General features: G+C 43.4%; 8 protein-coding genes across 8 annotated transcripts; 4 read left to right on the plus strand and 4 right to left on the minus strand.

The window, feature by feature from the left end:
* Positions 1-512: 512 nt before the first annotated feature.
* Positions 513-2,759, minus strand: L199_000760 (uncharacterized protein; the record flags this gene model as incomplete). Its single annotated transcript, XM_064886519.1, has 14 exons — positions 513-704; positions 768-883; positions 949-1,039; positions 1,100-1,170; positions 1,223-1,282; positions 1,356-1,458; positions 1,522-1,538; positions 1,605-1,675; positions 1,730-1,799; positions 1,865-2,009; positions 2,080-2,324; positions 2,381-2,439; positions 2,507-2,660; positions 2,729-2,759. The coding sequence occupies 14 exons, from the start codon at positions 2,757-2,759 to the stop codon at positions 513-515; spliced, it is 1,425 nt and encodes a 474-aa protein (XP_064742591.1).
* Positions 2,760-3,887: 1,128 nt separating this feature from the next.
* L199_000761 (uncharacterized protein) lies at positions 3,888-6,066 on the plus strand (the record flags this gene model as incomplete). The annotated part of the gene is made up of 14 exons (XM_064886520.1): positions 3,888-4,075; positions 4,141-4,148; positions 4,232-4,264; positions 4,514-4,530; positions 4,586-4,697; positions 4,787-4,799; positions 4,871-4,913; positions 4,989-5,126; positions 5,209-5,375; positions 5,455-5,585; positions 5,647-5,668; positions 5,732-5,768; positions 5,847-5,951; positions 6,028-6,066. 14 exons carry the CDS (start codon positions 3,888-3,890, stop codon positions 6,064-6,066), a joined length of 1,053 nt encoding a protein of 350 aa, XP_064742592.1.
* A 658-nt stretch (positions 6,067-6,724) lies between these two features.
* Positions 6,725-8,832, minus strand: L199_000762 (uncharacterized protein; the record flags this gene model as incomplete). The annotated part of the gene is made up of 14 exons (XM_064886521.1): positions 6,725-6,755; positions 6,818-6,869; positions 6,938-7,009; positions 7,085-7,214; positions 7,280-7,386; positions 7,460-7,552; positions 7,622-7,733; positions 7,791-7,818; positions 7,961-8,159; positions 8,222-8,312; positions 8,367-8,435; positions 8,499-8,563; positions 8,630-8,671; positions 8,733-8,832. The coding sequence occupies 14 exons, from the start codon at positions 8,830-8,832 to the stop codon at positions 6,725-6,727; spliced, it is 1,191 nt and encodes a 396-aa protein (XP_064742593.1).
* A 583-nt stretch (positions 8,833-9,415) lies between these two features.
* On the plus strand, positions 9,416-13,742 carry L199_000763 (uncharacterized protein; the record flags this gene model as incomplete). The annotated part of the gene is made up of 19 exons (XM_064886522.1): positions 9,416-9,551; positions 9,612-9,683; positions 9,751-9,938; positions 9,995-10,140; positions 10,218-10,311; positions 10,362-10,459; positions 10,513-10,673; positions 10,734-10,976; positions 11,039-11,304; positions 11,363-11,756; positions 11,811-11,962; positions 12,028-12,268; positions 12,337-12,500; positions 12,563-12,657; positions 12,721-12,866; positions 12,938-13,144; positions 13,220-13,339; positions 13,415-13,551; positions 13,626-13,742. The coding sequence occupies 19 exons, from the start codon at positions 9,416-9,418 to the stop codon at positions 13,740-13,742; spliced, it is 3,177 nt and encodes a 1,058-aa protein (XP_064742594.1).
* A 250-nt stretch (positions 13,743-13,992) lies between these two features.
* Positions 13,993-16,134, minus strand: L199_000764 (uncharacterized protein; the record flags this gene model as incomplete). Its single annotated transcript, XM_064886523.1, has 6 exons — positions 13,993-14,353; positions 14,426-14,663; positions 14,740-15,052; positions 15,165-15,531; positions 15,633-15,821; positions 15,884-16,134. The coding sequence occupies 6 exons, from the start codon at positions 16,132-16,134 to the stop codon at positions 13,993-13,995; spliced, it is 1,719 nt and encodes a 572-aa protein (XP_064742595.1).
* Positions 16,135-16,346: 212 nt separating this feature from the next.
* L199_000765 (homoaconitase, mitochondrial) lies at positions 16,347-18,904 on the plus strand (the record flags this gene model as incomplete). Its single annotated transcript, XM_064886524.1, has 4 exons — positions 16,347-16,552; positions 16,694-17,023; positions 17,126-18,327; positions 18,408-18,904. The coding sequence occupies 4 exons, from the start codon at positions 16,347-16,349 to the stop codon at positions 18,902-18,904; spliced, it is 2,235 nt and encodes a 744-aa protein (XP_064742596.1).
* A 357-nt stretch (positions 18,905-19,261) lies between these two features.
* Positions 19,262-20,693, plus strand: L199_000766 (uncharacterized protein; the record flags this gene model as incomplete). The annotated part of the gene is made up of 5 exons (XM_064886525.1): positions 19,262-19,579; positions 19,676-20,038; positions 20,097-20,133; positions 20,223-20,321; positions 20,455-20,693. The coding sequence occupies 5 exons, from the start codon at positions 19,262-19,264 to the stop codon at positions 20,691-20,693; spliced, it is 1,056 nt and encodes a 351-aa protein (XP_064742597.1).
* A 132-nt stretch (positions 20,694-20,825) lies between these two features.
* Positions 20,826-22,921, minus strand: L199_000767 (uncharacterized protein; the record flags this gene model as incomplete). The annotated part of the gene is made up of 6 exons (XM_064886526.1): positions 20,826-21,162; positions 21,233-21,421; positions 21,582-21,888; positions 22,040-22,283; positions 22,383-22,512; positions 22,593-22,921. The coding sequence occupies 6 exons, from the start codon at positions 22,919-22,921 to the stop codon at positions 20,826-20,828; spliced, it is 1,536 nt and encodes a 511-aa protein (XP_064742598.1).
* Between the last annotated feature and the right edge of the window lie 256 nt (positions 22,922-23,177).

The following is a 23,177-nucleotide window of genomic DNA, read 5'->3' on the forward strand; positions in this document are numbered from 1 at the left end:
GGTATCATCTGATTGATTGCCAATTTTGGCGGGAAATGGGAAATCGACTACAGCTTTTGACACGTTTATATGAGTATATCATTGGAATGTTTGTTTCGCCTAGTAAGACCAGCATCAGTAAGTATTGATGATCCTTGTTGATGTCATTCATCAGAGTGTCTAGGTCAGTATCTCGTTTGAGAAATACGGGTTGATTCAGGTATACGAACCGAAGTTTGGATTCAGACCATCCATCCTCCCTCATGGTTCTTTTCTGTCTTCGATGGCATGCAGCAGAATCATATACGATTAGACGGGGATTTTTGGTGTAATTCATGCATGACAAATTTAGTATCCTGCACGAGGGGTTTTCCATCTACGATCGTTGGATCTAGAAAATACTGCATCCCTTCAGCTCTGCAAAGTCAGACAGAGATCGCTCGATTAGTATCAAGGATGGGTACAACTTGGGAGTCGCGAGTACTGTAGTTTCCTTCTCTTACAATATGTCATACTGTACATGCAAGATGGGCTCATTGCACTTTCGGTTTCGTCTGCACTTTAAAAAACTTGTCTAATCCCCCACCAGCCTGTTTCGGATCGATCACTTTTGACTTTGATTTTTTTTTAGGTGAAGGCGATGATGCTGAGACATTTGGTTCAGATTTGATACTTGAACCAGGTTGCGGGACACCCATCTCTTCAAGTAACAGATCGTATTCTGCCTGCAATCACCCGTACTCGTCAGAGAGCTTGTCTCAAGTCAAATAAGGAAATTGGTAACCCACTCTAGGTATTATACCTCCAGTAGCTTCCTTGTGACCCCTTGCGTAATCGCCTCCCACTCTATCATTGAAACCCGGTATACGATCTGCATACTCGTTTAGTAACGCAATCAAGTTTGCTAGATAATTGAGAGGGGATCATCAATATGACTGGTCCCTCTAAATGTATTCAGAGTTGACTCACGCTGTCGACCTTCAGGTAATGCACGGAGATTCGATGCAATCCGACATGAGAACGATACCCTCCCATCTGCATGAAAACCAGTATTTGCACACTGGTCGAATGATTTATTCAGCTTCGGTCTGAGATCGCCAAAGATGGGAACACTACACACCATGACCATGAGTAGCTTACTGCTCTTTCTTCCTAAAGTCCCCGACCACCTAGTAGCAATGACAGGATGTACTAAGAACGATCATCAGCTTCTACCATTTTCGCGATCAATAACTGCACCCACTCTGAAAGCCGGTATGCACGGTGCATACAGCCACTCTTCCATCTTTTGCGAATCTCGGAGCTACAGACGAAAATCAATCAATATCGGAATGCAAATGATGTGAAGTTGAAAGAGATAATAGGTTTTCACGCACGAGTTCTTGCCCATTTGGCAGTTTCATCAGCAACATCTAGTTTACATAATTTCAAGAATGCATTGGAAGCTAATTCAGATGGCGATCGAGCGTTGAGCTTTATCTATAATGCGAAGAATTCTTCAGTCAAGACAGGCAAGAATATACAATCTTGTTTTTAGCTCACGTCCCAAGCTTTCGGTACTATACGACAATCGTATCAGTGTTAAGTTTGTCATCGAACCATATCAAGGGCATGACTGGGCTCACCATTATATTCTGCCGTACGACGCGGTGCATTCACCCCTGATACAGCTTCACTAAACGCTTTCGATCCTAGTCTAATCTGACTATTAAGTACACATTCTGAATTATATCAGATATTGAGAACTCACCTTTTGAACACTGTTCCCAGCTCTGATGGCCATGGTGCAGTACCCCATTTCGGTACCGTTGTTCCCAAATCTACACATATTCATCAGCGAAAGCTTGTGTGTCGTCCTCAGATCCGGAACAAATGAGATACATACCACCGATAACGCCCACCACTGCTCTCCAAGCTTCTTCCTCGTGTATCTTCTCGTGCAGATCTCTCAGCAGCAAGTACGTCAGCAGCGCCGCAGTGGCTATAGGCGAAGATCGACAGGCCGTCAAGACTTGTGATCGTTCTGGCCACTATGGCATCGCCTTTTCAAGTCAGCTCAAGTCCTGTAACTCCGTTACATATACAGTAGGCAGGACACACCTCATCTGACATATGATGATCAATAATTAAGACCCTTTTCTCTTTCTGATCGGGTAGAGGGGGTACCAAGGATCTTCCTGGTCTACTACCTTGATCCAACACTACCACTCTTTCTGCTCGGCTGGAATCCATCTTATTCCTCTCATAATCCGAATGAACGTTATTACCTTTCGTGAGGTGATGTACTGATATGAGTGATGGTGGGTGCTTCATATGTATCAGGGTGCGATACAGTAATGTTCCAGCTGATCATAATCACCAGTCAGTATAAAGGGTTATACACCTATATGGAGGTACGCACCTGAGAGTCCATCCGCATCTTTATCTGGCACGATTAATACAGATCGTTTGTTATCGACTCTATAAACACCAAATTTCAACCTTAAGATTCAAGTGTTGTCCTATATATAAAGCAAAGATAACTCACATATCCCTGATGAAACCTCTCGCTTCTTCCATTGCAGCTAAAGGTGCAGGCCAATCATTCCATTGAGGTCCATACTCTTTAGCTGCATGCGACAATGTTGACACCTCTTTCAGCGAAGTGGTTGACGATCGCCTACGTCTCTTTGGCGGACTACCTATGAGTAAGTAGTAACGATCATCAACATCCTGTTAAGAATATTGGAGGGGAGTACTGGACACATACCTGCTTCTGATGATGCTGATCTTTTGACCATTATACCTAAAAACACGATTGATCGGTTGATCGGTGCCGGTCTAAAGGCTGCTACTAAGCGTACTAACAGAATGATGGTGATCTGTGATCTGAGATCAGTGTCGAAGGGCGCACTGATATTACTGATTCAAGCGTTTGAAAATCAATCATCGTTGGTGTCTGATTGCAGATGAAGAACAGCAAAAATCTAGACAGTAACAGTTACAGCGATCATCGTGATGTCATCGTCGCGTGGTAGGTAGATGTTTTGGTGTGTGTTTCAGGTCCGATTGCCGTTTATTTACTCCGTCTGCGCTTTTAAGCTTAAGTCACTGGTGGATAAGTTATGTAGACCCCATCTCCTTGTGCTTGGACCACTCTGTTCGGGGTATGTTTTGGATGTTGTTCGGACTAGGAAATCCCATTTGATCGGAATCCGGGCATCTCGGCCAGGAATATATACATGTGAGCAGATCAAAACGATCTGTGCATCTTGTTATTTAGCACTGACCATCAATACGAAACGTACACAGTGTACCACACCGCAGGATGGGATTGGAAAAGGTAAATCTGTGAGATGACAAGATAAAGTGGGGCGTAGAACACTGACACCCCTCGTACCAACCAGTATGCTACGATCACATCGATTATGACTCGGTTGTTTGTCTGATAACGCAGATTGTCCAACGATAGATATTACTGACTATAACCCATAAACAGAAGAGTGGGGTAATTGAGGTAAAGGGTACAGAGGGAATACTGCGGTATACAACTGTTAAAGTGTAGTACAACATACATGGACGTTTTAGAATGGGACTAACTCAATCGATTTACATGAGAAACCAAAACAGAAAACTCTAAACTTGGGCGCAACAACGTCAAACAAACGATTACGACGTCTCCTTCAAGTATCAACCGAGTCACAGGAATCACAAGTCTTGCACAGACGATTGATTCGATCAATTCCCATCCCTTCTCCTTGGCTCTCAAATCTTCGTCCAGTGGGGGAGATGAGGTAACAGGACATCAACATCCTGTGTGGCGAGAATATATATAAACCTACATTCGACTCTGGCTTCTTCCCTACGAGTATCGACCATCCTGCAAGCTCAATATAACTTGGCCCGCTTTCATGTTGGAAAGTGATATCATGAACAGCAATAACACTCATCAATCTCAACAACCTTCGGGCGCCAACACAAACTTCAATATGAATAGCACTCACTTGTCGGACGGTCAGAGCCAGATGAATTACGACAGTGCATCTGATGTCACTCCTGGAAGTCCAACTGGAACTTTCTCAACCTTCAGTATGACCAGTACAATGAATGATAGAGTGTAGGTTCACTCTATACACAAATTGGCAGACGCATACTGACTTTTGCGTTTGTCCTGTGTGACAGGTTCAGAGGTGAGTATACTTCCTGCTATGTTACGATGTATGTATTGATCTTGATGATGTGCTCAACGTTCCATACTCACTTACCATTGCAGAAGATGGAGGAAGAAGGTTCCAAGCTCAAAATGGTAAGTTTCCTCCTGCTATATGATCAGGATGATCTGAAATCCGCGTTTGAAAAACTCAACAGACGATTATTCGGTGAGTGTCATTCCAACGAAACTGATTGACTTCCGAGGGTACATGCTCATATCAGCGATATTTTGATGGTTATTTCTCCAAACAGCTTCCCAACGGTTAGTACCAACCCTCTCTTTCGATAACGTCCTTCGCAGAAGGCAGTTTATCTAATGATGCAATGTTAATTGGCATTGCAGATGAACAAGAATTGGAGGTAAGATAACTTCTCTAACACAGTGGTCTAATGTTATCAGCTGATAGACACACAGCGATTGGAGTGCCAACATCGAGTCTTCAAGGCTGTCCAAGCTGGTGTCAACTATCTTGCACCGGTTCATGGTAATCTGTATGATGGAGCGAGTGGTTTGGATATTGGTTGTGGTAAGTCATAATTCAGCCATTCGATCTAGGCAGAACACGATCAAGTTGCTGGAACCACCGATGCGATGTACACTGACCATACACTAAAGGTACGGGAGTATGGTATGTCAATCTTCTCTACACTCTGCCAAATACTGTACCAAGCATCCCTCTGATCGCCCCCTACGCCATAGGACTATCGAGATGGCACTTGAGTTTCCGAAAGTCGAATGGATCGTAAGTGGTGGTTCTATCTAAGTGGCATGTCAGTATTGACAAGTCTACTGATCTGTCTGTATCATATCATCATAGGGAACCGACCTTGCGCCGGTTCAGAGAGATTTGGACTTACCGGACAATCTACATTTCGCCCAGAACGATATAACGCAGGGATTACCTTTCCCAGATGACAGTTTCGATTTCGTTCATTCGAGATTACTAGTCATGGGTGTAAGTCCGATCCTCGCATTACAGTATCAAGATGTCGGATTCATGTGGCTGATCCCATTAACCTGCTGGATTGATGCTGTAGGTGCGAAATTGGAAAGCCATTGTCGATGAGATACTGAGAGTATTGAAACCCGGTGGAATGGTAGTGATGATTGAATGTGATTTCCCTTGGGGTTTACCAGGTGTCCATGAAGATCAATGGGCGGAAAGAGCCAAAGGACATTGCAAGTTTTCTGATTACCTAAAAATGTAAGTTAAGTTGGCTTGTACTTACCATGTTGTCGAGTAATTCATGTTGACTTTCTTTGATTGTTCCTGCCTGTGATAGGGCAGTAGAAAATAGAGGATACGATCCACAGGCTGCTTCGAGGACGATCTCAAGATTGATGAGATCAAGTGGGAAAGTCAGGGATGTAACTCAGATAGAAAGTTGTCTGCCACTTTGGGGATGGTCCAATGGTAAATTACGAGTAAATCTCATCGCTCGTGTACATTTTACTGATATATGGGTTGATTGCAGATCCGCATTTACGTCGAGCAGGGTGAGTATGGGTAGGTGATTATCAATGTTCATAGATGAACTGATTGATCATACTGTTCTTCAGAGAAATAATGAGAGCAGATGCAGAAGATATACCCAACGTGAGCATTATCCTCAAACTCCCCCAACACATCAGAGGAACTTACCCATCTCTGAATATCTCGCTGAAACAACACTAGTCCGTCAAAATAGTCATTCAGGACGCATGCGAAGTTCCCGAATCGATCTATCAAGAGATCAAACGTGGATATATTGCCGACCTCGGTAGACCAGGTGCTCATACGGTATGTCGCAGGTGTTTGTCAAACCACTGTGAAGCACGATTAATTCTGGGCTTTTTTTTTCTTCTTTTTCTCATAGGCTGTACCGATCTTCCATAATTACGGATGGAAAATCTAAATTACGAAGCAGCGCGAGATACGCTTGATTTAAGGTACATTATGTACGATAACATGCCTGCCTGTGATTCCTATGATATACCTGGATGTCTTTTCATGAACATATCGATTCAGTCAGTGATTTTGCTTTTATAATTTCAATCGATCGTAAACAATTTTCGATCTTTCATCTGCCTGCATTTGCACTATACGTAGATCATTAGTCCCCGTTACAAGCTTGATATATGTTAATGTTTTAGATTGAAAGGTTGATACTGTGCGATGTTCTTTCATGTGCATGTATAGATGCATGAACTCGAGGACACGATCAGCTACAACAATTAACCTTACCATACTTTTCTAGTATATGGCATTTAACGTAATTGGCCGAGTGAGAAAACACTTGGTCTCGACTAAATTGGAAAGGGAAGCCGTCGATAACTCAGGTGATTAAGCAGGATAGAGTGAGCTGAGGTGTCTTGACACGATCAATCGTTGTATTTGCGAGGTACCTAATTATGAACAAACTCAATCAGTTCTGTGACCTTGCTCAACGACCATTAAGGAGAGCAAAGATAGGGCAACTGACCTTCGTCTATAATAGGGTAACAGCAGGGAATGATAGGCATAAACATCAGCATATGCCATATTCAAGACACAGAAAGAGCGATCGGATTAAGCTACACACAAAGTTCGTATATTTTGGCATCTCTATGAAGCGTTCAAAGGTCTGTCAGCTGCTTGTAACTCTTCTGTCTGGTTAATCAGCTCACCTGTAAAGCTTCTCCATTGGCATTTCAGTGTTGAATCCCGCTCCACCGAAAACTACATAGACAATTGAGCTGTTCCAAAAAGACTCCTTCTGGTGTCACGAATATCCAACGGGCTCTCACCTTGTACACCTAAATTGGAATTCTCCACCGCCGTCTTACTTGCAAAAGCCTTTGCCATCGAAGCGTAGAAAGCTTTTGATTATACACCAAAGTCAGCTACATCTTTTTGCCTATGTGGTGCAGGTCGAAGCTGAATGTCGAACGTACTATTCCTCTCGCCACAATCTTTAGCCCAAGCTGCTCTCCAGACTAATCCTCGGGCAGCCTCCGCTCCAATCGCCATATCAGCTAACATGAATGCCACACCCTGGTGGTTGATGATAGGTTGACCCATTGTCTATGTCACGAAGATATCCATCAATCAGCTTAATCCCAGCACCGCTATAAGATACTGGAGCTAACCTTTCGTTCTTGAGCGTATTTGGTAGCTTCTTCTAATGCCCGTTGCGCTAAGCCCACCGCTGCTGCTGCGACGAGTGGTCGAGTAATGTCAAATGCTTTCATCGCGACTAGTGATAGAAGGTTAATATCACCTTGATTACTTAATTCTGAGAATCCTGTGATGCAGGTCAAAGGACTGACTCTTGAAACCTTCTCCAGGTTTACCTAAAACATTCTCTTCGGGTACCACGACATCTTGGAAGGTCACCTGCCTAGTGTCCGAACATCTTTGACCTGTGGAAAACAGCGGCATGAGGTCAATTTCAATTATGCTGTCCAGCCAATAATCGATGTAGCTCTCACCCATATTGATTTCTTTCTTCCCTAATACTATTCCTTGCGTATCCGCATCGACCACGAAACCTGTCATACCTTTACTTGGAGATGCTGAGGGGTCTGTTACGGCCAAGACAAACTGAAATCCAAGTCATGAGTTGTCCATAACAGATCGAGTCCGAACTATAACACTCACAAACCAATTGGCGTGACCTGCATTTGTACTGCAAAGAGATTACAGATTAGCCGCTGCTATGAAGGGGATAAGAACCACCTAGCTGACTCACATCCTGCAAATCAAACAACACATGATCAGTATATCGCAGAGTTAGCAATCAGCCTTTGACAAGCAGAATCTCAACTTACCACATCTTACTCCCGTTCAATACCCACTTATCTCCCTTCTTCTCAGCTTTCGTTTTGATGCCAGCTACATCACTTCCTGCTCCAGGCTCCGTCACGCAGTAGGCAGCCATGAGAGGTTCTTCGGTCATTCTACCCAAAAACTTCATCTTGGTCTCATGGGAAGCGGCCACTATCAGAGGTGCTTCGGCCAGACCGTTGGCTGTAAAAACAGAGGGTTATGAGCTCGATTTCGATGATTTCAACAAGAAACGTTCAGCTCACCTTCCATAGCTGTTTGTATACCCGTACAACCGTATGCTAACGATTCAGACACCAAAGCACATTCGAGCAAACCCAACTCGGGACCGCCATACTATGCTATACATTAGTTCGGTACGATGCCACGTATAGGAGATTGGCAACGTACTGCTTCTGGGATATGCGTATTCAACAAACCTAATGAATGAGCTTCTTTGAGGATCGGCCAAGGGTATGCCTGGAATACCGAAAGATCTCTGTTAGTGGATACATCAAGCGGGGATTCACGAAAGAAACATACCATAGATCGATCGTATTCTGCAGCAGCAGGTACGATCTTATCTTTCGTGAAAGACTGTGCGAGTTCTGTATATCCAGTAGAGTGACGGTTAGCTATATCACTTATTTTGAGGTCGATGGGAGTCGACTCACCCTGTATACCACGTTGATCCTCGTCGAGGGCGAAACTAACAGCTGAGGAGGGGTGTTAGATCAGCTATATCCAGAGGTGTATGGCAAGTCTTGAGCAGCTCACGGCCGGTAGCTGGTCTGGCTGCACTTGCCATCGACCTTCGATCGATTGCTGCACGTCGTGCGGCCAAGCGTCTAAGCGGTACGATCGTTCTAAGAGACATGGTGATGGAGTTAGGACTTTCGATTATCGATATACAACGGTTATGAGGTACGATCCAGATCAGATTAGCCAGGGTCTATACACAAAGAAAGAGGACTATATATAAGGGAGAAAGAGGGCAAATGTCTGAATTGTCAAGGATGAAGAGATAAGCAAACAGCTACTCGTTCGATCCCATTCAGATAACATGCTCGTTGACCATCACCATCCACAACTTTATTGATATCCCTCCTTCTTCCGGGTATAAACACACCTGCTAACCGGGGAAAAGGCTGACTCGCAAGCCTGTCCATTGTCCATTGGATGTCCTGACACCTGACACGATTGAGCAGGCATGCGAGCCCAAGCGTTGATGTGCCTGTTATGTGTTTTGCCACGCGCTGGTGGAGGTGGAAGTGAGAAATCATTAATTGGACCCAGGAAAAAGATCAAGAAGGTGAAGACGCGATCTGTCCTGATTATTCAACATTATCTGCTGTGATCTCTTGTCTACCTAACAAGGATAAATAATTCACCTGTCATCACTGTAAGACCGGGCCATACTCTTAGCATCACACGCATTCCATTCCAGCACAGATATCACTATGGTAGAGCCGACCAACAAGAAGAGAAAGATTGAACCCGTCAACGGCCATGGTCACGGTCAACCTGCTCTTGCCAAACAGGAGAGTTTCTCCGCTGTGTTGGAACAGCTGGAAGCTGAGGAGGATGCCTCAGGAGGTCAGTTGTGGACGCTAGACTAGTGTCTTCAGATAGCTGACTCATCATTCCCAATCACAGATAGCATAGAAACGTCTGCCGCGTGGCCTCGTCCTGCAGCACCCCGCCTAAACACCCAGACAGAGTCAATAGGTAAGCCCAACCTATCTCGAGTCGAGTTTTGGTCTGAGTACGACTGACAATATCTTCACAATCATAGCATTCCAGCAGATAGAGCTGGAAGAAGCTACCGATCCAAAACATGGGCCCACTATTCGTTTGTTCGGAGTAACGCAAAAAGGAAACTCGGTACTAGCACATGTGTATGGATTCAAACCGTATTTCTACGTTGCTGCACCACAGGGGTTCCTCAACAAAGATCTAGAGCCTCTTAAGGATACAATAAATGTGGGTCAGATTTGGAAATCACTACGATGTGAATCTAGCTGATCATGTCCTTGTAGCAAATGTTCGCCTCTTTCGGATTGACAGTGACAAATTGTGCCATCTTTAATCGGAGGTCGCTGTGGGCATATAGAGGGGATGAGACTGTACCGTTCATCAAGATCACTTGCGCGGATCCGAAGAATATATCGAAAGTGAAAGATGAGTAAACTTACTTCTTGTATTAATGGATGGGTCAGGCTGATGATGATGATGTCTGTTGTCTCTACGTGCCTTCGAAAGGGGACAAATAGATTTCAATGGTTTGTTCGATACTGAGGTCCTCACTTACGAGAGCAATATTGCATATTCACTTCGTTTCATGATCGATACAAAGGTCAGCTCAGTCATGGTCCTTGTCTGGTATGAAGCTAACACTGATTATAGGTCGTCGGTATGAACTGGGTAGAAGTGAAAGGAGGGAAATACGAGTTATTAGAAGGCAAGGATAAGAGATCAAGGTGTCAATATGAAGTCGCGTGCGAGTGAGTTAAGCCCTTTTCAATAGCCACCTCTTATTTCACTGACCTATATATAGCTATAAAAACCTGATATCACATGCACCTGAAGGAGACTGGCTTAAGATCGCGCCCTTAAGAGTATTATCTTTCGATATCGAATGTGCAGGTAGGAAAGGTATCTTCCCAGAAGCTCAGATAGATCCTGTCATCCAAATTGCCGCGATGGTCACTAGACAAGGTATGTTCGAACACCATCAGTTCCTTCTCATCACTCAAATGAACTGATATTATGGTACAGGTGAGACCAAACCATTCATTCGAAATGTATTTACCCTCAACACCTGCGCGCATATCGTTGGATCGCAAGTAATGGAATTCAAAGATGAACGACAGCTACTGTTAGAATGGAGGAAATTTGTAGAAACGGTTGATCCAGATATGATCATTGGTTATAACATTGTCAATTTCGATTTACCATATCTACTGGATAGGGCAAAAGCTCTCAAGGTGCCGGACTTTGCTTTCCTCGGTCGATTACTAGGTGAGTTCAACTCCATGATTACCGCGTCCGAGTCTGTAGCTGACATGGATATTGCTTGATAGGTGTACGTTCGGAAGTGAAAGAGACTCATTTCTCATCCAAAGCGTATGGTCAAAGAGACTCAAAAGCGATCAATATCGATGGTCGACTACAACTTGATATTCTACAAGTGATGCAGAGAGATTACAAATTACGAAGTTATACCCTCAACGCGGTTTGTGCTCAGTTCTTGGGCGAACAGAAAGAAGATGTACATCATTCGATCATTACAGAGTTGCAGAATGGTACAGCTGATTCAAGAAGAAGATTGGCCGTCTACTGTCTGAAGGTAAGCTATATCTCGAGTGCGTTTTTGACTACAGAAGTCAGCTCACAGATGTATCTAGGATGCCTACCTTCCACAACGATTGATGGACAAATTGATGTGTTTCGTCAATTACACCGAGATGGCGCGTGTTACAGGTGTACCGTTCAATTATCTCTTAGCTCGAGGTCAACAAATCAAGGTCATCTCGCAATTATATCGAAATGCCGGAGAAGCAGGATATATCATTCCAGCACTGAAGAGCGAAGGTACGGATGAACAGTACGAAGGTGCGACTGTCATTGAACCCACAAAAGGATTCTACGATGTACCCATCGCAACATTGGATTTCGCCTCGCTATATCCTTCCATCATGATGGCCCATAATCTATGTTATACCACCCTGTTAGACAAGAATACGATTGATAGGTTGAAATTGGAAGAAGGGAAAGATTACGTTCATACGCCGAATAATGGTAAGCAATTTTCAAACGGTACTCCGCATGCAGACAGCTTATCGTGAAATTCAGATTACTTCGCTACCACAAATCGAAGGAAGGGTCTTCTACCTACAATTTTAGAGAATTTGTTGGGTGCTCGTAAGAGGGCTAAGCAAGATTTGAAAGTCGAAAAAGATCCGTTCAAGCGAGCGGTATTAGATGGTCGTCAGTTAGCTTTGAAAGTGAGTGCCTACATCCTTGAAATCGATGCAATGTTCTTTTTTCGTTGACAATGAATGTATTATAGATCAGTGCAAACTCTGTATATGGTTTCACCGGTGCCACTGTTGGTAAATTACCTTGTCTGGCTATATCATCGAGTGTAACAGCCTACGGAAGACAGATGATCGAAGCCACCAAGAAAGAAGTGGAATCGCAGTATTGTATCGAAAAGGGATATGATCACGATGCCAAAGTAATTTATGGTGATACCGATTCTGTAATGGTCAAATTTGGTTGTCCGGATTTACCGACTGCTATGAGATTAGGTAAGTCCACCGATGACTTCTGACATAGTTGCTAGAAGGGAGAGAGCTAATTGTGCGTATGTACATAGGAGCCGAAGCTGCTGATTTGGTATCGAGTAAATTCATCAGACCGATCAAACTAGAATTCGAAAAAGTATATTTCCCCTATCTGTTGATTAGCAAGAAAAGATACGCAGGATTGTACTGGACCAAACCAGAGAAATATGATAAGATGGATACGAAAGGTATCGAGGTGAGTATCCTAATCCGCTACGGAGCGTGGGATCCCACAGCAGCTGATGGGTTGATTGACAGACTGTCAGAAGAGATAATTGCCGATTGGTATCTACTGTCATTGAGACTTGCCTATTCAAAATGCTCATCGATAGGGATGTCAAAGGCGCCGAAGAGTGAGCTACATCTTATGTTGCATTGTCATGCTGAGATACAGCTCACGAGTCATCGATCTATAGATATGTCAAACAAACCATCTCCGATCTCCTGCAGAACAAAGTAGACATGTCTCAATTGGTGATCACAAAAGCATTGGCAAAAGCGGATTATGCGGCCAAGCAGGCCCATGTGGAATTGGCTGAGCGAATGAGGAAAAGAGACGCAGGTCAGTGGTGCTGACCTGCCGTGACCAGGTGTAGTATGGTGTGAGACTGACTTTTCGATAATGCGAAATAGGTTCGGCACCTTCACTCGGTGATCGAGTTGCTTATGTGATCATCAAAGGAGTGAAAGGTGCAGCTGCGTACGAGAAATCTGAAGATCCATTATATGTCTTGGAACACAACGTACCGATAGATACCAGATATTACTTGGAAAACCAACTTTCGAAACCGCTTATGAGGATTTTCGAGCCGATCTTGGGAGAAAAGGCGAACAGTCTGTGTAAGTAATAATTTCTCCGTGCGTGTTATAATGGCTGGTTGACTGATATATATCCGTTTGTTGTGTGATGTGTAGTGGCGGGTGATCACACGAGAACTATCCAGATCGCCACCCCGACTATAGGAGGGTTGATGAAGTTCGCTGTAAAGACAGTTACGTGTTTGGGATGTAAGACCCCTTTGAGGAGTAATAGAGGTTAGTTGTTCTTGATAAAGAGTATTCCTCGTAAGGGAGTCAATAACTGATAATGGGATTTATGCGATGTAACAGACGGAGCAGTCTGCGTCAATTGTCGACCGAAATTACCTGAATTATACCAAAAGCAAGTGGTCCAAACTTCTGCCCTGCAAATTGATTTCGCAAGATTATGGACTCAGTGTCAAAGATGTCAAGGGTCTTTACATCAGGTCAGTTCAATTGTCCTCTCTTTCGTTGAGGCCACCACAAGCGCTGACTTGTCTGATTTTGTATGTGGGTGTAGGACGTAATTTGTACGTCGGCTGATTGTCCGATATTTTACAGAAGGACTGCAAGACAAAAGGAAGTGGCGGCTGCTGTTACCCAGTTAGATAGGTTTGAAAAAGAGGCTTTCTGGTGATCCAACTCTACACATTTCATTATTTTACCATATTCTTTCTCTTGTCATGGTTTCCTTCCATTCGCATTTCGTTGATGTACGTTATTCAGTTGTATATCTTGCATTTGGTGATACCCCTTCTCTTTTTTGTAATCTTCTTGGTGATTCTTAAATATATCAGTATATGATAATGAAATTGTATGAATGAATACATATATCCATCATACATATTATCTACACATCATACATCCTCTGCCATTTTGCTGTAGAGTTATACCGGAGCATACTCTGCGAAACCTGATCTACCGAATCTCACCCAACCTGTATTCCCACTATCGTTCACAGCGACTATAAACGCCCTATCTCCATTACGTATAGCAGGGATATTCACAAATGGAGGTTTATCATCTTCCTTCTTACCGAATCCTATCAATTCGAAAAATGACTGAAGATAACTATTCGTCATATTAGAAGTGTTGGTCTTTTTGTTGTTGTTGTTTGTTGGTCTAGGTGGTCTTGGAGGTTTTATATATTGAGGACCGACTTTTTTGACTGGACCTTTAGGTTCGTCAGGGACCATTTGAAAGATCTCATCGAGCTGTTGGATAGTAGGTATAGGTGTGGTTCTCGAGCTGTTATCATGACCAGAGTCAATAAGCTTACTACCTCTGGATCACGGTCAGAGCATAGAGTGAATGACTCACTCTACCACACCTGCCCAATAGGTAGGTGGATAATCCTTCAATCCCTGTTCACTACCTTTATCCCAACCTCTCTTTGTAAATGGCGCAGAAGGTTTCCAAATATGATAAAAAGGTAGATAAGGATTATGCTGGAGTATATCGTATTTCGATTTGAGCGATTCGGAAGGAGGTGAAGCTCGGATGGGAAGTGGTTGAGAGTGACCTTGAGGAATTATTCGAAGATGTTGGAATATTGATTCTGCACCGTACAAATGATTAGTTATAAAGCTGTAGATTGACTCTCGTATGGTTTGGGAATTAGCATTTGAACTTACTATAGCTGTTACCATTCCATCCTTCCAATAAAGTCCCTTTCAATCTCTTATCGGCGAACAATCCTACCCGACTTATTCTCCCTACAACATTCTTGACACTTCTGCCTATATACCTGAACAACCCTGTTATCCACTTGGGAATGTTCAACCACCACGTGTGGAAGGGTTGCATGCCAGGATGTAATTCGTCGGGATCGACAGTAGAATCTTTTGATAAGGTTGAGAAGGGAGAAGGGTCGAAGAGGAAATGATCAGGTATGAATTGTCGGGTACGTTGAACAGTGTAGCCTAGTCTTTTGAGATACGCGTATGCCTGGTAGGATTATCACAGGTCAGCTTATAGATCGTCATATGATCCGAAAGCTGATCTGCTGCAAGACAACCGAAGAATCATAATTGGACAAAGAGATCCCAACCCAACTTACCTGATACCTCTCCCAGCTTAGTCCATCTCTACCTATAAACGTTCCAAATCCATCCATCACACTCATTTCAATCGCACCTTTCACACCATATTCTTCTTCTGACCATTCTCCCCATCCATTCTCTTTCTCTTCGTCCGTTAGATCTTTCGAAATCCAAATTTGCAATGTACCTCTTTCCAAAAGATACAACGCTTCCTCAGGTAACAGTTCAGTCTGTGAATATCCTTTGCTTTTACCTTTTTCTTGATCTTTGGTCGAGGTAGAATAACGAATGGACATCCCGATCGTGTCGAACAGATGACCATGGATGATCAACATCCTGGGATATGGGTTCGAAGGTGTTATAATAGCGTGAGCGATAGATTTGCTACATTACATACATAAGTTTACCGACGCCATGTCAGTGAACAACACATACATACAAGTGCTTGTTGAGTTGATAAGAGGCAGAAGAGATGGATGACTTACGAATTACCTCCCCTGACACCTACCAAGGCGTTAAACAACGCTTCACGAGATTTCTGTAACATCATTTCCTGCAAGTTGACAGTTTCCGATAATGGCTCAAAGTCTTTCTCACCCCTCCTAGGAATGATAATCTTGCTTCGGGCGGTGATCCCATCAGTCTCGGAGGTTGAAGGTAGGTGTTGGATTTTACTACATTGTCATATCCCGTCTAAATCAGTCAACATCCAAACGCAAAGAGACTGACGACGTACTCTGCAAAACTCTGTATCAACTTGATATCCATTCTCTCCTCATCGCCATCTTCATCCCCTTCTCCATCCCCACCACCTGTACCTCCCGGTGTGGAAGCGATTGCACTCAGGTCCGTTCGAGGATTATCACCTTCATCGTTATTCTGGGCCGGAGTGGAGGGGGTGCTTCCACTTGCATGTATGTTTTTTCTAGGTGTAGATGGCCTGGATCGACTTGGTCCTGCTTCCGCCGAGCGCTGAGGGGTATTCATTGTGCGTCTGATGTTATGCAATGGTGAAGAATGGTTTGATGATAGGGTTATATGAGTGTAAAAGCGGAATGGTGATTGGACTCGAAAAAAAGTTGATCAAGTGAATTTTACGAGATTCCGAAAATTCAACAAAAACAGAATCAAATCATATTTTCGTTCATCTACTCTACTTCATCACATCGACCAGTTTGTTAGAAAACAGGACACTCAGAATGGTCCTCTTACCCCGCTTGACCCGTCTGGGTGCTCAAAATAAGCTGGCTTTCATACATGCTTCCCGACAGAACGGTAGATTCTACGCGACAGTATCGAACCCTCAAACAGTCATTGAGAAGATTGTGCAGAAGTATGCTGTAGATCTACCGCAGGGCACCAAAGTGAGAGCTGGTGATTATGTGATGATTAAGCCTGAGCATGTGTGAGTGTCTTATCCTCACTCTTACACCCATTGACGATGTTTCGAGTGAAGAAGCTGTGATCTCAGTCTGGACCGGCGACGGAAGATGTCAATCAGGAAGGTTGATTGGTCATTGCTGATGCATCTCTTGACTTCGTATAGGATGACCCACGATAACACTGGTCCAGTCATATCCAAATTCCTCTCCCTTTCATGCTCCAAACTCGATAATCCTAGACAACCAGTGTTCACCCTCGACCACGACGTGCAGAACAGATCGGAAACCAACCAGAACAAGTACAAGAAGATTGAAGCTTTTGCGAAACAGCACAATGTCGATTTTTACCCTGCAGGAAGAGGTATAGGACATCAGATCATCGTCGAAGAAGGATACGCATGGCCTGGAAAGATGGTGGTGGCTTCGGATAGTCATTCGAACCATTATGGTGGTGTTGGGTGTTTGGGTACTGCTATAGTCAGGACTGACGCTGCGTGAGTGTGGGACTTTCATTCAGATCCCCTCCTTCTTAATTACGCCCGTACCAACCATAAAGATTATACTGATGACATGATTCTGATATTTCATATTGGTAGAGGTATTTGGGCGACTGGTAAATTCTGGTGGCAAATCCCCCGAGTAGTCTCTGTCTCCCTCGACGGCAAGCTTTCACCGGGCGTAACAGGGAAAGACGTTATAGTAGCTTTAGCCGGTTTATTCAACAACGATGAAGTTCTAAATGCCGCCATCGAATTCACTGGATCCGGTATAGAACATCTATCGATCGACGAGAGGTTGACTATAGCCAATATGACTACTGAATGGGGAGCGGTAGCAGGTGTGTTTCCTATAGATTCAAAACTGGAAGAATGGTATAAAGGTATATTTAGAAAGAACGAATTGAGGAGATTCTTATCTCAACCAAGTACTTCAAGTATGGCACCTATTCCTGAACCATCTGATCCAGTTAACGAATCTCAACCTCATCCAAGACTCAATCCCGACCGTCTTCAGGATGCTATTACCAATAGACCCACCGCCGATCCCGGTGCGACCTACGCTGCTAGATTATCACTCGACTTGTCTACTTTGGTTCCATACGTATCTGGACCGAACTCAGTGAAAGTCGCTACTGCCTTACCCAAGTTGGTAGAAGATAAGATCAAAATCAACAAAGCGTACTTGGTCTCTTGTACCAATTCTAGAGCTTCGGATATAGCTTCGGCCGCTGAGGTATTGAGAGGAAAGAAAATTGCCAATGGGGTTGAATTCTACATCGCAGCTGCGTCAAGTAGGGTACAGGAAGATGCCGAGTCATCAGGAGATTGGCAAACTCTCATTGACGCTGGAGCGAAGACACTCCCAGCAGGGTGCGGACCATGTATAGGTTTGGGTGTGGGTTTATTGGAAAAAGGCGAAGTTGGAATCAGTGCTACGAATAGGAATTACAAGGGTAGGATGGGATCACCAGAAGCTATCGCGTATCTAGCATCACCAGCTGTAGTTGCTGCGTCTGCTGCCAAGGGATACATCTGTGGTCCGGATTCGATAAATTGGGATAATCTACCTAAATTCGAGAAACCAAAGATATCGATAATAGAGGAAAACTCCGAATCTACCTCTGCACAGGAAGTCGACGAGGCGTCTCTAGAACCATTATTGGAAGGTTTCCCGGAATACTTTGAAGGTCCTCTCCTATTCGCTCCTCAAGATAATTTGACAACGGACGGTATGTATCCTGGTAAATACACTTATCAGGATGACATCACCCCCGAGAGACAGGCAGAGGTTGTAATGGGTGAGTGAAATCGTTTGAAACGCTTCATCGGTCAGTCACAGGCTCAATAGCTTATCATCGTCTACGTGTATTTGAAACAGAGAACTACGATCCAACATTTGCAACTACCGCGAAAGAACTCCGAGGTACTCTCCCTACGTCCGAATCCTCATCATCTACTAGACCGGGTGCGATCCTCTTATCAGGATACAATTTCGGTACTGGTTCATCTCGTGAACAAGCCGCCACTGCCATTAAGAATGCGGGTATACCCTTGGTCATCTGTGGATCGTTCGGTGATATCTTCAAGAGAAATTCCATAAACAATGGATTGATCTTGGTGGAATCGCCAACCCTGATTAAAGATATGACTGATAGATTTGCCAAGGATGGAGTTAGGGGTAAAGGAGGTAAAGATGGAAAGTTGACTGTTGTTCCTGAGAACTGGAAGATAAAGGTTGATACGAGACGAGGTAAGGTCACGGTCACTATGGGTGAAGAAGGTGAAAAGGTGTATAATGCTGCCAAGGTAGGAAGGAGTGTACAGGAGTTGTGGGTCAATGGAGGATTGGAAGGATTCATCAGAGCTTCTTTGTAGGATAGGTAATATGATGTTCATATTGATATATCTTAGTATCACTACAGTCTACAGTGTTGCGGATCACAGCTATCTGGGCATCGATATGTACAGTACATGCACACCTTTGTTACGGTTGTTGCTCTTCTTTTTTTTTCTGCTTTTAGAGTTCGTCCCATATCAGAGTACAAGAGGTACAGAGAGTGGAGGTTGTTGTCGTCTGTCGTTTGCCGCTCAAATAGTGGATAATAGATAATCCGACTGGAAGAGTTGATGTATTGTTGCTTTCTTTCTTCCTCTGTTTCTCACTTGCATACAAAGAGATAAAGCTCATAGCGGTATCTTGTATCTTGTATCACCATCAACAGAACTCTTAAGATGACAAACGAACCTTCATTTGACTATCTGCCTACCTTCGACGCAACAAAGTTCGAACCCCCTTCATGGGCTAAAACGCAATTCCACCAGTGGGGGGAGAAGAATGGTGAAAGTTCCAATTCCAAATCGAACACGATTTCCAAGTCGGATGCTGAGGGCTCGAAGCCGACTAGCAAAGAGGAATTTGACGATCAAATTAGCCGTGATAAGGATGAAAGAGATGACGACGATGACGGGGATGGAGATATATGGGAAGATGCAAAAGAGGATCAGATAGTTGAACCCGACGAAGCTAAATTCACGACTGACGAGTTGAAGGTGTGTAATCAACCCATCATATTCAAAAGTCGACTCATTTTATGATGTATTTGTATCACACTGTCAAGATGCTTATATCCATTCTTCTTTTACCAGGAACTACTCGATCTAGCTACCAAGCTCAAGAATGAGGGTAACGACTTGTATAAATCCAAACCACCTAAATACGATCAAGCTATTTTATCATACATCAAAGCGTTAGATCATCTACCGTCTATTCCCAATCCTTCCGCCTCGGATCAAGAGAAAGAGAAGAATGATGAGAAGAAGAAAGAGGTAGGAAGTGGCATAGAGGAAGTGACAGATGAAGAAGCGCTCAAAATCCAAGAAGAACAGGAACAAGACCAAAGTAAAAATGGGATAAGCGATGAGGAGCAAGAGAGGTTGGATGTTGAGGATGATATCAGAGAGATGAATAAGGCGGTTTGGGGTAATTTGGCAGCTTGTTATATTGCTATTGTAAGTCACTTCTCGTTTACGGACGTGGTTTGTGCTGATGTTGATTGGCAAATTGTAGAAAGATGACAAGAAGGCTGTGGAAGCTTGTACGGAGGGTGAGTGAATCCAGAATCAGAACTGAACGAGATAGAGAATCTATATGATGTGATAAACTGGCTAATTCCAGTTTTTGTGACTGGTATAGCACTAAAGATCGATCCGAAGTATATAAAAGGATTACATCGACGAGCGACCGCCAATGAAAGAATAGGTGATTTGAATGCTCTGGTAGCAGCGAAAGAGGGTATGTACGAGATCCTCCCTGAACTTAGATTCAATCCTGGAATAAAGATCGAGTCTGTCTTATATGTCATCACCCCACTGTTGTGTCGATGCGTCTATGAAGCTGACTGAACATGTACCACATCGAACAATAGATTACACCCTTCTCGCTACCCTCCTACCTCCCAAATCTCCTCTCCTACCAACAATCAAGAGATCCCTTTTCACCCTTCCCGACCAAATCAAAATGGAAGAGAAGAAACAGATGGACGAGATGATGGGTAAATTGAAAGATTTGGGTAATTCGTTATTGGGTAATTTCGGTCTATCAACGGATAATTTCAAGTTTGAGAAGCAGGAGAATGGTGGTTGGGGGATGCAATTCCAGCGATGAGCGCATGTATGAACATGTAACATTGGTCATTCTTGAGAGAATCTGATTGGAATTGTTGTACGTATCAACATACGTCTGCAATACTTCATATATAGATATATATACTATGCATATAATAAATACCAAAGGATTTCACCTTCTATCACCACCATAAAACCAACTTCCCACTTTGTACCTAATCGCAAAAGCTATACAACTCCCTACAACCTGAACGAAACCAACCAACATACATAATCTGTCTTCCTTCATTGGACCGAAATGAACCAAGAGGAAATTGATGATGGTCAGATTAGTCGATGATTTGATATATCTCTTTTCGGTCGAGTTCTTGGGGTTGGGAGGTTGGTGGTATTCCAATTTGACCAGTCTGAGGAAAGAGAGTATTTCCAATACGATTGTAGTCTTCAAAGGAGGTGGAGACTCGAAGACAACAAGAGAAGGATTAAGGAGATTGGTCTTTTCGTCGTAGCTAACCCGAACAAGAAAATCCACGATCAGTCTCTTCTATATTATAGTCATTGATACGGAGTTCCACTTACAAAGGTAATCTGTGTCTCGGACATTCTACCAAACCAAACAATTGAGGACAACTCAGTATAAAGTTGAATATCTGAGGTAAGAAGAATAAAATCAGGGTTTTCGAGAAATGACCTTGGATGGCTACTGCTGAAAAAGCCATTCCTGTGAAATAACAGAATGTATCTCCTGGAAAAGCTTTGGCGGGGAACCTACGGAGCAGAGACAGAGTCAGTATCAGTATCAGATATGTTTATGGTATGATGTTTGGCTTGGATTGGATTGGATTGGATTGGATTGGATTGGATTGGATTGGATTGGATTGGATTGGATTGGATTGGATTGGATGAACAAGATTGAATTACAACCTACCAATTATGCCATAAAAAACCTGTAGATACCCCTATCAGAGGTAACATGAAATAACAACTCATCAAATGTCTATCTACTACCTCGCCTATCGCCCAATCCAACACTCTCCCATTTTGGGGATTTTCAAATCCCAGTAAATCCAACAAGGCAGGTGACCAGATAGGTAAGAATAGTAAGTCGTTAATTAAGACTGATAAGGCTATGATGAGCGCTTGGAGGACCTCAACACCGTTGATTCCAGCTAGGATGTTGATGGAGTTGGTGGTGAATGTAGGAAGGAGGATTAGGTATAGGTAATATATCGGGCCTTGTAGGTAAAAAGATTGAAACATGTCAGTTTTGTATATGCAAATAGAGGTTCCTCTGAATGACATGTACTTTCAGAGTGAAAGACTCTTTTATCTAGCTGTTAACTAGCTGTTAATTGAGCATAATTTAGGAGATCGACGATCACTCACCGAGGTCAGCGACATTCCCCTCTAACCACCTTCCCAAGCCAAGGGTATCTAACCATCCACTAAACCCTTTAGGCAATACCACACTCGTCACTCCTCCTACAGAGTAATAGACCAGCAGAGTAGGTACAGCAGCTACGATGGGTATTGGTAATTTGTGTCTCCATCGAATATCGAACAGATCATCGATGAATCCTAGTAAAGTCGCCGTGAGGAGTGATAAGAGGGAGGAGAGATATAACGTGAGCTATGAAAGTGGATATAGTTGTCAATACATGTAATGCACTATGCTATGACCAATAATCATACACAAGATTGATATGTATCTATGTAATATATCACTCACCTCTCTCTGTGGGAACGATTCTGGACCTGAGGGCGATTGACTCTTAAACAAGTGAGAGAAAGGGAATGGGATGAATAACATCATTAAAGCTAGGTACCAACTCGCACATGGTAATCCGAGTGATTCTGGTCTGCCAATACATCAATGTAATCACATCAACATCTGTTAGTCCATTTCAAGTAAGATGGGTCGGATGAAAGGATCACTCACATCCATGGTCCACTGATTCTACCACCTTTCTTCAATAGATCCCTCCCCTTTAGACCCTTCTGTATGAACGCCTCTGATACTTTCGGTACGAGCCATACGACTCCTACGAATGCCAGTAACGCGAAACCTAAACTAGCTTGTAAGGCCGGAAAGCTCGGTTGACCATCAGGATTGGCAAGAGAATATTTGGAAGAGGGTATAGAGTGAAGGATCAGTGGGAGTAAGGGGTTGACGATTAGGCAGAGCGATATGGGGAGGATGGTAAGTGTTAGAAGGATCGGTGGTGGATGACCGTATTTCTGAGGCGATATGATTTCTGCGGAAGACATATTGGATTTACAAAGGGTATTATGATCTCTAGGTCGATGGTGAGACCATACTATACATCATGTATATGATGAAAGAATAGAGAAGCAGAGAATAGCAAAAATATCGAATATATGTAGATTTTGTTGTTTCTCGAACGTGGACGTTGAACGTGGAGGTCCATCGGGTGATATAATCTTACCCTAAATTGCAGTACAACCGTGACATCCATATGAATTGAACACATCAAGGGATACTACGTATCGGCTCGTCCGCAGC

Source organism: Kwoniella botswanensis, chromosome 1 (assembly GCF_036426115.1).
Source record: "Kwoniella botswanensis chromosome 1, complete sequence".
In the NCBI taxonomy this organism is placed as follows: Eukaryota; Fungi; Basidiomycota; class Tremellomycetes; order Tremellales; family Cryptococcaceae; genus Kwoniella; species Kwoniella botswanensis.